The sequence below is a fragment of the Rhopilema esculentum genome, chromosome 11, assembly GCF_057945365.1.
Source record: "Rhopilema esculentum isolate cy_ngs chromosome 11, ASM5794536v1, whole genome shotgun sequence".
NCBI classification, from domain to species: Eukaryota; Metazoa; Cnidaria; class Scyphozoa; order Rhizostomeae; family Rhizostomatidae; genus Rhopilema; species Rhopilema esculentum.
The window spans coordinates 4,695,470-4,708,319 of NC_142825.1; the positions used below are offsets into that span (position 1 = coordinate 4,695,470).

A 12,850-nucleotide genomic window follows, 5' to 3' on the forward strand; every position below is an offset into this window, starting at 1 on the left:
AATGCTTCAGGTAGTAAACCATTCAATCGTCCAAATGTAATAACACGGTTATTGCCCTGAAGCATATCCATGTGTCTTTGTTTCTTGTTTATTTCACCAGGGGGTGACTACACGCATAATATTACTTCATCCTTTTATTCCTAAAATTTTGAGTTTTATGTTTCGACAATTTGAAGAGGGTATTTCTCCGTTTCTCAATGTTTTATTGTGATATTATTTTTTGTTAAAAAAAGCCTTCGAAGAACCAACATACCACTGTCTTTGCACACCCTGACACTTTTATTTCTTGATCTGAAATTTTTCCTACGTCAGAGCTGAGCAGCTCTAGCACTTCAAACGGAATAGATTAAAGTTTTAGCTTGAATGCTATGGATCCAACGTGATCTTACGGCGTTGCAATACATTCATTAAACATTTTTAAATTTTGTTTTTTCCGTTCTGCATAATAAACGCTTTCTGTATTTTTCAGCTTCTGCTTTAAAAGAGCCTTGGGAAGAAAAAGTTGAGCGAATAAGAAGTTCGTCTCCTTATGGATACTTACCCACATGGAATATCCTTTCATGATATTTTATATACTACATGATTTCTTTTTAGTCTTAAGCTTGCCTTTCAACCTAGGGCAGAAAGTTCTAGCATTACCATTTTTATTACGCTTAAATCTCAACCGCTAAGGTGTTTGAGAGGGGGGGGGGGGGGGTAGGGAAAAGAACCCTAAGACCATGCATCTTTTACCATCAACACCCTTTTACCTAGAGGAAATTCGCCTTCTACCAATAGGGAAAGCTCACGACTAGTTTCAAAATCAGTTTGGTAATTGCTACTACATATCCTGCTACATTTGAGAGGGGGCGGGGTGTTAAATTTTTTAGACAATGCCCCTTTCACCATCAACACCCTTTTACCTAGAAGGAACGCCGTTTAGGCAGTTTCAAAATTAGAAAGTCATGCCACAAATTACATCCCCGAAATATTACTCAACCACCTAAGATTTAAGCTGAAATCCATTTTTCATCCAAGAGATTTTGCTTTTCCCTAACAAGGGATTTTTCTGCTACTAGCGTAGATTGTATTATAACTCTCCATTTTGTATCCAGTCCACTCATCTCAAAAATATCACCCTTAACTGTATTTATGGCTCCAACCAGCTATAGTGAAAACAGGTGACGACTTGCGACAAGAATGTTTGGCATATCAGCTGTTACGACAGTTTCTCGTAAGTTCTAACCAGTCTCGTAACATTTTACCGAAATTGTAATCTTATAACCATAGAGAAACTTACAGTTTTTAAATGCACCTGCTTCCCTCTCCGTTTATCATTTGCAAAGTCGGTACCTTTTGTCTCATTGTGAATCTTCAGGGCCCTTCAATTTTCAATGTGGAAGACTATATGTGGTTTTATATATGCTTCCGCTAGTAAGGGTGGTCTTGTTTTGTGCTTCCAGGCAATTTTGACATTAGCGAGGAGGGCACAATTTTTTATGGACAGTGAAGAGAAAAAACCTTATTGATAGATAATCACTAAAATGTTAAAAAGTGTGATAAAATGCGTTGATTGCACCTTTTAGTTTCATGTAATCATATATCTGTGCTCAATAGAGCTTGTCTGCATTATCTGTAACTGCGCTCAAGAGAGATTATTAGGCCCATTTAGAAAAGAATCGAGTACCGAAGAGATGACGTCATAAAAATCTATTTTTAGAATTTCTGAATTTTGATCCCAGAACCTAAGAGAGCATCATGAAATACCTGTTAGTATGCAAAATCAGTTAAAGGCATCACGAATTGACTTAGATATGGCCACATAAGGACAGGCTCTTGCCTCATCAAACCTCTGTGATTTTGAACCAGGCCAGAATAACAGTGATCCGTTAGCAAACTTGAAATCTTTCATTGGCCATATCTCGCCCAGTTTGGAACATATTTAACTAATTTTGCACAATGAGAGGTATTTTATGTCATTCTTTCAGATTATGCGGCCAAATTTTAGAAATTCTAAAAATAGATTTTTGGTGACGTCACACTTCGGTACTCAATGTCAATTTCTTTGGAGCTTCTTCAGACCCCCACACCCCCCCAAAAAAAGCAAAAAAGAGTTGGACACATTCCAAAGCAAATGACGCAAACTCTCCTCTAAGCTAGTAGAAGCTTTTTGTTTCATTCCTAATCCATTAAGCCCTGTTAATATCAACAATTACTTTATACAATGATAAAAGACAACATTGGGATTTAGAAAGAGATGCTTCAGTTTCATTTTTTTGATCGTGTAAAACGGAAAAATTAGTGTGCCTATCATGAATTAAATTCTGCAAGTAGCTTTATTTTTTTAGAATGTGGGTAAGAAGATTCTTGTCTGGAAAAGCGCTTTCGCACGTGAAGGGCGTTGCTACTAATCTTGTTTGACGAGAAATGATTGTATACTTTCCTAATTGTTTCTTTATCAGATTTATCGACGAAGGAGATTAAGCAGCTAAACATCGCAAAAGCAGCACGATTCTCATGTTAAATTTCTCCTAGATAAAGCTGAAATTAATTAACTTGCTAAAAATAGCATCAATTTAATCTCTAAATCAAACTATAAAACGGATTTTTCGGAATTTCACACCATTGAGTGAAACAGAACCGAGAGCTTGTTGCATAATGTTGAAGGCTGATTCATCTATTTCCATTAGAGCTTTGAAAACTTCATTTCTCAAAGGCAGTCTGATGTTTACCCACATTGCTCAATAGTATCATCTGTAATTGTTCTATGATAAGCTCACTTTATCCTTATTTTAAAATATTGTTAATAAGTGTAGGTCGTGCCTCGATCGCACTTTTGATGAGACAAAGGCGAGAGCTTCGTCTGATAATGAAACAGCACTTAGATCTAAAGAGTTTCTTAAATTTATTAAAAATATCAGAATTTAACTAAAGACTTCTTTTTAGGCGATATGGCAGCAGGAAAGAGTCCCACTATGGATAAGGCCGTGAGTAATATTTTATCATAATTTTGATCACACTCTGATTGTTTCCTAAGAATACAATACTTTATGTTACATAAGAAACATTAATTGACATGCGCATTTTCTCTAGTCATCGATGCTTGCTTCATTTTATATAAAAGTTTGAAAATTGCAAAGTTATATACTTTCAAAATCTTTAAAAGTTGTCCTCGAACCTTCCTGCTTATGAATTTTCATCCACATTTCAAGTAAAGGTGTAAATGATCTCATCTTTTATTTTATCTGATAACCAATTCTTGTGAAGATTTCCGTTAACCGATCTGTCGAGTGTGCTTTATATCGTATAGTTAGATATGATTCGGGCAGTTCGTTGATCTTGTAACTCGAATTAACAGCGTAGAACTGTTCTGTTTGAGGCTGGTTGTTTCTGAAACAATGTTAAATGATTTCCAGATGCCTTAAGAATGCTCCTTTGCAGTGCTGTTGTTGTCTTAGGAGAGCTACAATGCTTACCGAAGGTCTTGGTACATAACACTAAATTTTTGTACATTTTGTAGACTGCATCTCCCATCCCCTTCAGAGTAATGTTGTTTTATGCAAAGTGGTAGTCCAGTGGACTCCAAATATCTATGATGTTTAACTCTCAACCAACATTGTTTTGGGGAGAGGAAGTGCTCTGTCAGTCTTTGTACTGGAAACTGTTAATTTTTTCAAAACAGCACTTAAGCATTTCCAAAGACTTTTTGCAGGAATTATTGCCGTAGATCTTTAAATGATCTTTTGGATCCACAGATACTCAGTGCTAGTGACGTCAAATGAAGGAGGTCTCATTGAGCCAATCGTTAACGCAGTGTCCTTGCACCAAATCAAGAAACGTAGCAAATTGTCTTTGCTCGGATACTTTCTCAAGGTAAAAGCTAGAGGCGGTAGTAAAGTTCTATTAAATGAAAGGTATCTTCTATGAAAGATACTAACAGTGTTTTGAAAGAACAGTTAAAATTTTTTTTACAATTTGTTGTTGACTTGGATGGGTGCTGAAATGTTGTTTGCCGTTTTCCGTTAACTTTTATTCTGGAAAAAATTCAGCCAAATTACTTTAGTGTCTCTAATATACGGCTCCCCGTGTATTAATTTCAGAAGAATTTGCCCTCCCCCCGTCGCTTATTAGCACCCCCTTCTATTAAATTTTACAAATCAAGTCATTTGATTTTCATTATTCGTTGTTTTTCATAGTTTTTTGTAAAATCTCAACCGTACAAAGGAAACCGATGATTTGTGACTTGGAAGTTAAAAGCTGTAAATTTGATTTATCTTTGTATGATTGCAATTTTCTCTAAAACTATGCAAAAAAATGTAACCAAATTTTGACAGTATATTCTAAAAGGTACTTCAATTTTAAAAAAGGATTGCCGACATGAACACCCCCCTTCTACTAGCACCCTCTTCTATTGAAAACTGGTCGACATAAACACACCCCCTACTATTAGCACCCCCTTCTATTGAAAATTGGCCGAAATGAACAAACCCCCTCTATTACCTCCTCCCCTTCTATTAGAGACACTAGAGTACAAGCAAAGTTCACGTTTTGACAATTTGTCTAACAGCACATTTTTAGAAAAGAGGAATGCATTGATAATTTTATCATGAAAATTTGGTTTAGATGTGTGACCACCATGCTCATGTTTTCAGTTATGGTTTCTCTTTATAATTGTCTTTTGTTGTCTGCAGGAATTTGGCGAGACGACAACCGAAGAATTTCTGACAGCTCAAAGAAACTTTGTTGAAAGCTGTGCAGGATATTGCCTCGTTTGCTACATTATGCAAGTAAAAGACAGGTAAGGTGAAGTCGAGGCTGTTATCGCTGTAACACAAGTATTCTTGGATATTTTTAAAGACTGCACAGAACGTAAAGGCGTCTTTTTACCGATTACTATTTTATATTTTCTAATCAATAGCTGTACGGATCCTGTTGATTTTTTACTGGCTGCACACCACTGTCTTTGAGATCAATGAAAAAGTATGTTCGCTGAAGTTTCTCTGCCACACTTACTGTGTTCAACAAGCCTCTTTTAAGAATATGTAACCTAACAATATAGTTTACAAGATATTAAAAACCTTGCGAATGTTCCTATTTACAAGTAAAGCCAGTCGACTCTTTGGATCAAATAGTCTAAAAAGTAAACGCGTACTGTGTTTATCAATTGAGCGGTCTAGAAATGATTTTCATTTTTTTAAATCTGCTAATAACTAGCCCAAACTAAAAAGCGACTATACCATTACACACAGCAAACTTAAAATCAAATTAGCAGGCAAATTCAAAGTTATAGGTTTCCTGGAGACTAATCAGCACTTTCCTTTAGGAATTAAGTAACCAGTGCATTTAGGATTTATCTCTCATTCTTCTCTTTGTTTTGATGGTTTTAGACTTATTCCGACTCATCATTTTTAACAAGCCAAAATATTTCCAAGTAAACAGGTTTTAATGAAAAAGAAAAGATCGTAAACATGTGACTATTTGTGTAGTATATCACCAGTTAGCATATTGAAATGCAAATTGAATATTTAAAACGCATTTCAGCAAGGAAGACCAGGTGATTCGTCATATTATAGAAAAAGAGTTTCATTAGAGACCCTGAGTTAGTTCAGATTCAAGGTCTTGTTGCATATTGACTACTTATTCACTGACATTCAGACAGCGCACGATAACTGAAACTTTGACCTAAAGATCATCATTTGAATATGAAAACAAATTATGACGCACTTGATGAATGTTTTTGCTAAAACCTGTCTAAAATTTTACTTTGATCCAAGACTATTCTGTTTTATTCTACTTTCAGCTAACATTACATAGGTCATTGTGGTTTATAGTTTGCATTTTCAAATTTAGAACAAGACACCCTTTTGTCACGTTGGTCTTTTGGTTTTATACTTTGAGGTGTGTTGTTCCATAATGTGACGCAAAATCTTTCTACTTCAATTTTTTTAAATACAAAAGGCTTATGGCCTGTTTGGCTAACAACATCGATTGCAAAAGATAAAATTGATAACAGCAGATAAAGGTTATTCGGGGAACTCATTATTGCCATGATTTTTTTGGCAGGCATTGCATTTCCAGTATTAAAATTCCAATTTAGTTAAACACTTGAAAATGTTAGGGGCTGTTCTGAAATCGTGTGGCAAGCTACACTCTTTTTATACAATAATAAGTGAATTTTTGCCCAGGTTCGGCGTTCTTACTTTTTAGATAACTCAGTTGTTTTTAATGTTCTTTTTATTTCAGCATTGATTTTTTTATCTTTATTCTGTTAGTTGCTCTTGCACAAGTAAATACAGTTTGCTTGGCATTTAGAGTAGCTGGCGGATCATCTGATGAAATTTACTTATTTTAACAAATAACTAATCTACGTTTTTTTGACAAGAGGGTAGATTTTCCTGATTATTTTTCCTAATTTTTCATCTGAGACTGGACATCTCAATTTTTGACAAATCAATGTTCTTCTAAAAAAGATTTTTTTTCAAATTTTAAAGACTTTTGGACATTGAAACCAAATGTTGTTTGATTTGGTCGATAATTAACTATGTCGTGTTGGTTCTGTAACTAGAGTTAGTCTTGTTTTCGTTGTCCAATAGGCTCTTTCAGAGTCTGCTCTACCATGGTGTTTTTGCAGTTCTTTCACACAATTATCCTCACTCAAAGTTTTTTGCACGTAGGAAATCTTTACGCAATCCTTTCGGAGATTTTAACGATACATATAGTATTTTAGTTGTTAAGTTCTAGACTGCACCAGCAATAAAGACTTGGATATTTTTCAAGGAACCTTGATAGATTTTGTTAGGAATTCCTCTCTTTAGAATCCTTTGCTAATGTTTATTTAACCTAATATAAATTTCCTTATGTTACAGGCACAATAACAACATTCTTTTGACCTCTGATGGCCGCATCGTACACATCGATTTTGGATTTTTCTTGTCAAATTCTCCTAAGAATCTTGGCTTTGAGAGTTCACCCTTCAAATTAACAGAAGAATTCATAGAGGTATCGCTGATAACGCCAATCGTAGATTGGTTTTATACTTAATTAATCGTCTTAAAATGTTCCTCTTTTGGGGGTAGGTCTAACGCTAGGCAGCAAATGATGCTTCGAAAATCAGTCAAGCGAGCCAGAGGCTGTCTGCCCTGCTATTTGCTTCCGCTAACCATTTCTTGTCAGTTTATTATGATTGTGGATTCAATATGATTGTTTGTATGTTCAATTCATTTTATGTCCCCTATTAGCTTTTGGTAAATACCTGTTCTTTAATTCAGGCTGACTCCAAAGAAGCCAGGTACTTGATCTCTAATATTTGCCATTCTCTTTAAAAGTTCTGGAAGGAAATGCCTTTTTCGTTTACTGAAACGTTTGAAAATATTTAAAAACATTTTCAAATAACTGAAAAATCTCTTTAGAAACGTTATTGAGATAACGTGAAAGATTTTTGATATTCGTTTGCTAACCTCTTACTCTGGAAAGCATGTTTTTGGTCGATCAATGCTGCATTTTTAATACCCCTAGTGGTCTAAAACTTTGTATGAATAATGAGTTAGATCTTAGAGCCTTTACCAGGAATGCAACCAACTGTCCGTTTATGCAAGCCAAAACCTGGAAATATGAGCGCCTACTGCTAAATAAGATTGCCATTGGTTTTGCAGTAGCCAGAATAGTGGATTAGCCTGGATACGACGCTTTTTCTTATTCCCAAACAATTGGAATTAAGCGTTGGATCTGTTTTATCCTTATTCTTGCTATTACGATTGCATTTGATTACCAACCCGCTAAGTACCTCTAGGCATTCATGTTAGTTATTTTTACAACAGTACCTACCTTTCTTTGCAATAGGATTAGGGATATTTCTGCAATACCCTTTTGTTAAAACACGAATGTATTGCTTTCTTTTAGTTGGATGTATTACCTCACATTCTCAATCGTGTTATTTTGTGACGGTATTTCAAACAATGATTGTATGAGCTCTTTCTCGCCCATACAAATTTTGCACCGAATCTTGCCCGTATTCATTTACAAAATTTAAATAGTCTCCAGGTATCTTCGAAGACGATTTTAAAGAAGTTAGACTCTAGGCCTGATTTCTATAGTTTTGGCAAAGTGGCAATAGATTAGGTTTTGCTCGCTTTTGTTTACTTTTCTGGACTGCATGAAAAAGCGGAATCGTTGTACTGCCTTCTTATGTTCCTCCAAATTGTTCTCAATATGCAATATATGGTTTCGCTTTTTGTGCAGTTTGAGAATCTTGCAGTATTAAAGGTTTAGTTTAGATTTCCAGCTTGATCTATTTAGTGATTTCAAGGTGAAGACTTATCTCTTTTCGCTGCACCTGTCTTCTCAGTCATTAAGGGAGGATCCTAAATATATGCTTCTCTAAGAAAGCAAACCTTGTGTACTGCAGAATATGAGATATCCACCCAGTCAGAGGATGGTACTTATGTTAATCTTTGTTGTAGATTGACATTAGATAGTAAATCCTGTAATCTTTGTGCATTAGATAGTAAATCCTGGGATGGTACCTATGTTAATCTTTGTCGTAGATTGAAATTAGATATTAAATCCTGTAATCTTTGTGCATTAGATAGTAAATCCTTGGATGGTACTTATCTTAATCTTTGTTGTAGGTAATGGGTGGAGAGGACAGTGACATGTACAATTACTTTAAAATTCTAATGCTACGCGGATTTTTAGCATCGCGGAAAAACATGGACAAGATTCTGCAAATTGTTGAGATCATGAGAACAGGTACTTCCTACGTTTTTTAATCGATTTCTGAACAAAATAATCTGGTTTTATTGAAATTTTCAACCACCAAGATATTGTAATGTTTTTTGGTAGCTTTAGGTTTGAATCTTTTCTGGATTTAGACACGGTTTATCACTTCATTTTATTTCAGGAAATTGGTTGCAACATCTTTGAAAATGAAATGTAGACATAAGCAGAACTTTAGAATCCATAAAGAATCTTGTACAAAACCAAGAATAGAATGGAGTAAACTAGTTAACAAATGGGAACATTCCGTTTCGTGAAGAGCTTTGTGAAAACTTTAAAATTCAAAGTTATTAACCTTAACGAAAATAAAAAAGAGTTAATAGTTTTTGAATCTTGTTTGATAAAGGTTACTGGTCATTTGTTAAAGGTTTATATGTTTAACAAAAGTCGTTGTCACGTAAGGAGTAATTGTACATTCAACTTTCAATCTTTTTATAAAGTGAGGAAATGATCTAAGCTTATTTGACACTGACCTTTGTGACTCAAATTTAAAAAAACGTCACGCTTTAACAAAAGGGATTGTCCCGTCTTTCAAGAACCCTTAGCTAGCTTTTTGGACTTTGGGTAGAATTTTTTCATTTATTAATTACTAGACTAGCGGTTCTTGCTGTGCATTTATGCTTTTCAGTACTCGTCTGTACTCTCTGTACGTTACTGAAATGAGTGGTTATTCTGTATTTTAGGTTCTCATTTACCGTGCTTTAGCCAGGGAATGTCAACAGTGCAGGCAATGCGTGAACGGTTTCACCTAAACCTCACGGAGGAGCAGCTGTCAAAGCTCGTCGATAAACTAATTGAAGATAGCGTGCAGTCATTGACAACCAAACTTTACGACAGTTTTCAATATTTTACCAACGGAATTCTGTGATAGCTGCAATTGCAAAAAACGAAATTAGCTTTGAAGGTGAAAGCTTCTAACTGAGGTTTTTGCAATGTCCACCTTGGTTACTTGAGTCAAACCCAGGTTTATGATGGTTAACGCTGGTAATCTCAGTCTTTGTTTGGGCAGAAACCTTGCCAGTAATAATGATGCCTTCTTGGAAAAAATGTGAATAGAAACAAAGGAATGATCTATAAATCACTCAGTCGTTATTGACAACTGTGCATTGGAAAGTAAATAGAAAATCAACAGAGCGATTAGAAATAGTAGTATAATTGTTTATATTGAAGTTAATAAACCGGCTTTGACAGATATAGAGATAGGGCTTTTTTTCTTTTAGTGTGTAATACCATGTGGCAGAAACTGCGCCTATGCTTGGGAAGGTGGCAAAAAATAGAAAACTGTTTATTATCCGCTAGGCAGGGCCAAGACCTCCTGGTCTTTTCGTTGGCGTGGCCTCTGCCTCTAGAAAAGGGGAAAAATCATGTATGGCTAAACTATAATAGTTGTAGGTTTGGTTTATTCACACTCAGTCGTAAACGAATTCTCTGTAAGTTTATAAAAGTAATGCCTACCAGTGCATCTTGGTGCAGAACAACAATATGTTTTCGTTCGCTGTTTAAATAGAGCTTAAAAATACTCCAATGAATGTGTTTCCCTTTGGGTGAATAACAGGTTCTCGGTGAGGATAGCTGTTGCAATATGAATGGTTTTATCAAAATGTACGGCAGGTATTTTATCTCTTGAAAGCAAACCAATTGACTATACGTTTAAATGTCTTTGTGTATCACACCAGGAACCAAAGCATCCGCAATAAACCGACTGCGACTACGCGGCCTGTTCTTTATATTCGGCCAGTCAGAGACATCACGTGGTCAGATTTTCATTTCCAACCATTGGCCGGACAATATTCTCCTGAGAAACTTGACATTGCTCAGTCATTAAATTTTAAACAGCGGCCGTCCCTTTTAATTTGCATCTTTAAATACGAAGATTGGAAACCACAATTTCTAGCTTAGGCCTTGTCTACAGAAACGGTAAACAACCAATTTGCGTAACTTTATATTGCTATGTCAACAAAACGAATCATTTTGTCACATAAATAGTGTAATTTCCTTCCCGAATTTTCGAATTGCCCTTTGAGACACACCCTTTCGAAACATCTCACTTCCTCTGTCTTTGAAATGATCCAGTATGTAGCTTTGACAGTTTTTCTTTCGTTCTGGCAAGCAAAATAAAACCTGTCGTATAATGCCATATTTTTATATTTCATTAAGGTTCTACAATATTCTAATGAGGCATAAGTCGTATTTTCAAATGAAAATTGGTCACCTATAATTTGCCCTGCCAGCAACCGCATGTCAATTAATGCATACAATTAATCTTTTATTGATAATATTGAACAAGTAATTATATATATTTGTACCAAGCGTACGTTTTGATAAAGCAAGGTTGAATTTTCAAATATTGGTTTATAACTTCATATTTATTAATTAATTTTTCAGCTTTCGTTGCTTCGAAGTTATAATCAGCCATGCTAGCTTAACAACCCGTGTGTTTAGTTACGGAATTAAAAATTCAATTGAAAACAGTTATACTTTTCTTTGCTATCAACTTCTACATGGTATTTTTAAAGTGTATTAAGTTCGTCGGGTGGCAATGACGCGCAAGAAACTTCTCCAGTTTCAACTAAATTTTGATTTAACCGTTATTGTGTCAATTTCCAATGTCTGGATCCAATTAAACATTTCCAGCAAACTAGAAATCGGTCATGCTTAATGACATTCGGGTTTAATTTTAAATACTAGAAGAATTTGCCACTTGATATTTTAATTGCATTTCTCTAAAGTATTGATTGCATTTCTTTTGAAATTAAATGGCCTGGTCTTTTGATATTATACATAGAGTATCAGGTAGATATAAATTTAGTTTAAACATATCAGATATATTGATGTAAAAAACCTCGAGTGACTTAGGTTGTACGATCTGGCTTTGTTTGCTGTTGAGAATCTTCTTTTTAGGAGGAGCGTAAAGTAAATCAATATTTGATAAGAACCAACCGCCTGTTAATGAATGAATGTGGAGAGAAGTTACTTAAAATGTTGCTGGACGAAAGACACTTCCTTTGACCATGTACAATTTTGCATGGCAAGGAGGTCAATAGGCAGAGCTGAGGGAAATCCTAGCTGAATGTTCAACCTAAAATAAAGGCTCCCCCTCCTTTCCCGTGTGAGTGTCCCCACCCATCCTGAGCTGTATCTTCATGGATGTATTTGTCAGGAAAAAAAGGAAGAAATCGTCCTGATTCAGCGACGCTGTTCCTATAGTAAGATAATTTTGTCATTTGCTTTTTCGTTCCTGCCATTCTAATGTTCAATTTTAACAGTAAATTGATTGAAAAATTGGGAGGGGGGGGGGGATTTACATGAACACTGACATGAAAAACAGCGCCTAAGGCTTTTTTGTGTTTTGGAGGGTCAGTCAAATACTTGCAAACACTGTTTAGAATATAAGAACTTTGCCCGTGAAAGCTACTCAAAATTACATTTAGATTAGTCTGGGCTGTTAGAGCATGAATCATGCAAATTGTGATACCAGCAAAAATGCCCCAAGTGCTTTTTTTAGACTGGGCCATATGTCAATACTGTTTTATGAAAAAGTGCAAGAGTAAAAAGTTGTGCATTCTCAAATATCAAAGTATATTAAGAGAACATGGAATAGAAAAATGATCCCTTAATGCTATTTTTACAATATAATTAGACGCGCGGGCACCATTACCTTATTCTAGAAATAGCATCAAGGGGGGAATTTTCTGCTTGATTGCTTAATATATTTTAACATATGATAATGCACACAGCTTTTAACCTTCGCACTTTTTCATAAATCAATAAAGGCATATTGAGATTGGCCCCATTCAAGGGCTGAGGCCAAGTAACCCTGTCTAAAATAGCTTTTCAGGGCATTTTTCGGCTTTTATCTGTTCGGTATCGTCACCAGCGTGTGAAATTACCCCCAGTTTATCCTTTTCCATGCTGTATCATAGTTTGCACAATCCATGTCAAATACTGTGCTAAGAGTCCAGACTAGATCAGACAGATTCCCTACTGAATTTTTTATATATTCCTGTCACTACATATCAAAGAAACTGAATCCACATTTAAAGGACACTTATACATTGAGAGTTTTCAACGCATGTGATTGTCTTAGATGCGATTG

The 12,850-nt window shown here is 35.3% G+C and overlaps 1 protein-coding gene across 3 annotated transcripts in view; it reads left to right on the forward strand.

Annotated features, from left to right (window-relative positions):
- LOC135693441 (phosphatidylinositol 4-kinase beta) overlaps positions 1 to 11,996 on the forward strand; it is a 29,406-nt gene extending 17,410 nt beyond the window's left edge. For 2 of the 3 annotated variants that reach the window (XM_065211937.2, XM_065211935.2), the window contains exons 14-21: positions 470 to 550; positions 1,134 to 1,213; positions 2,926 to 2,966; positions 3,735 to 3,852; positions 4,671 to 4,777; positions 6,846 to 6,978; positions 8,607 to 8,727; positions 9,438 to 11,996. In XM_065211937.2, coding sequence (XP_065068009.2) covers positions 470 to 550; positions 1,134 to 1,213; positions 2,926 to 2,966; positions 3,735 to 3,852; positions 4,671 to 4,777; positions 6,846 to 6,978; positions 8,607 to 8,727; positions 9,438 to 9,622 — 866 coding nt within the window. In that variant the 3' untranslated portion in view covers positions 9,623 to 11,996. The remainder of the gene's footprint in view (positions 1 to 469; positions 551 to 1,133; positions 1,214 to 2,925; positions 2,967 to 3,734; positions 3,853 to 4,670; positions 4,778 to 6,845; positions 6,979 to 8,606; positions 8,728 to 9,437) is intronic. The other variant, XM_065211934.2, reaches the window with a different exon arrangement.
- The last annotated feature ends 854 nt before the right edge of the window (positions 11,997 to 12,850 follow it).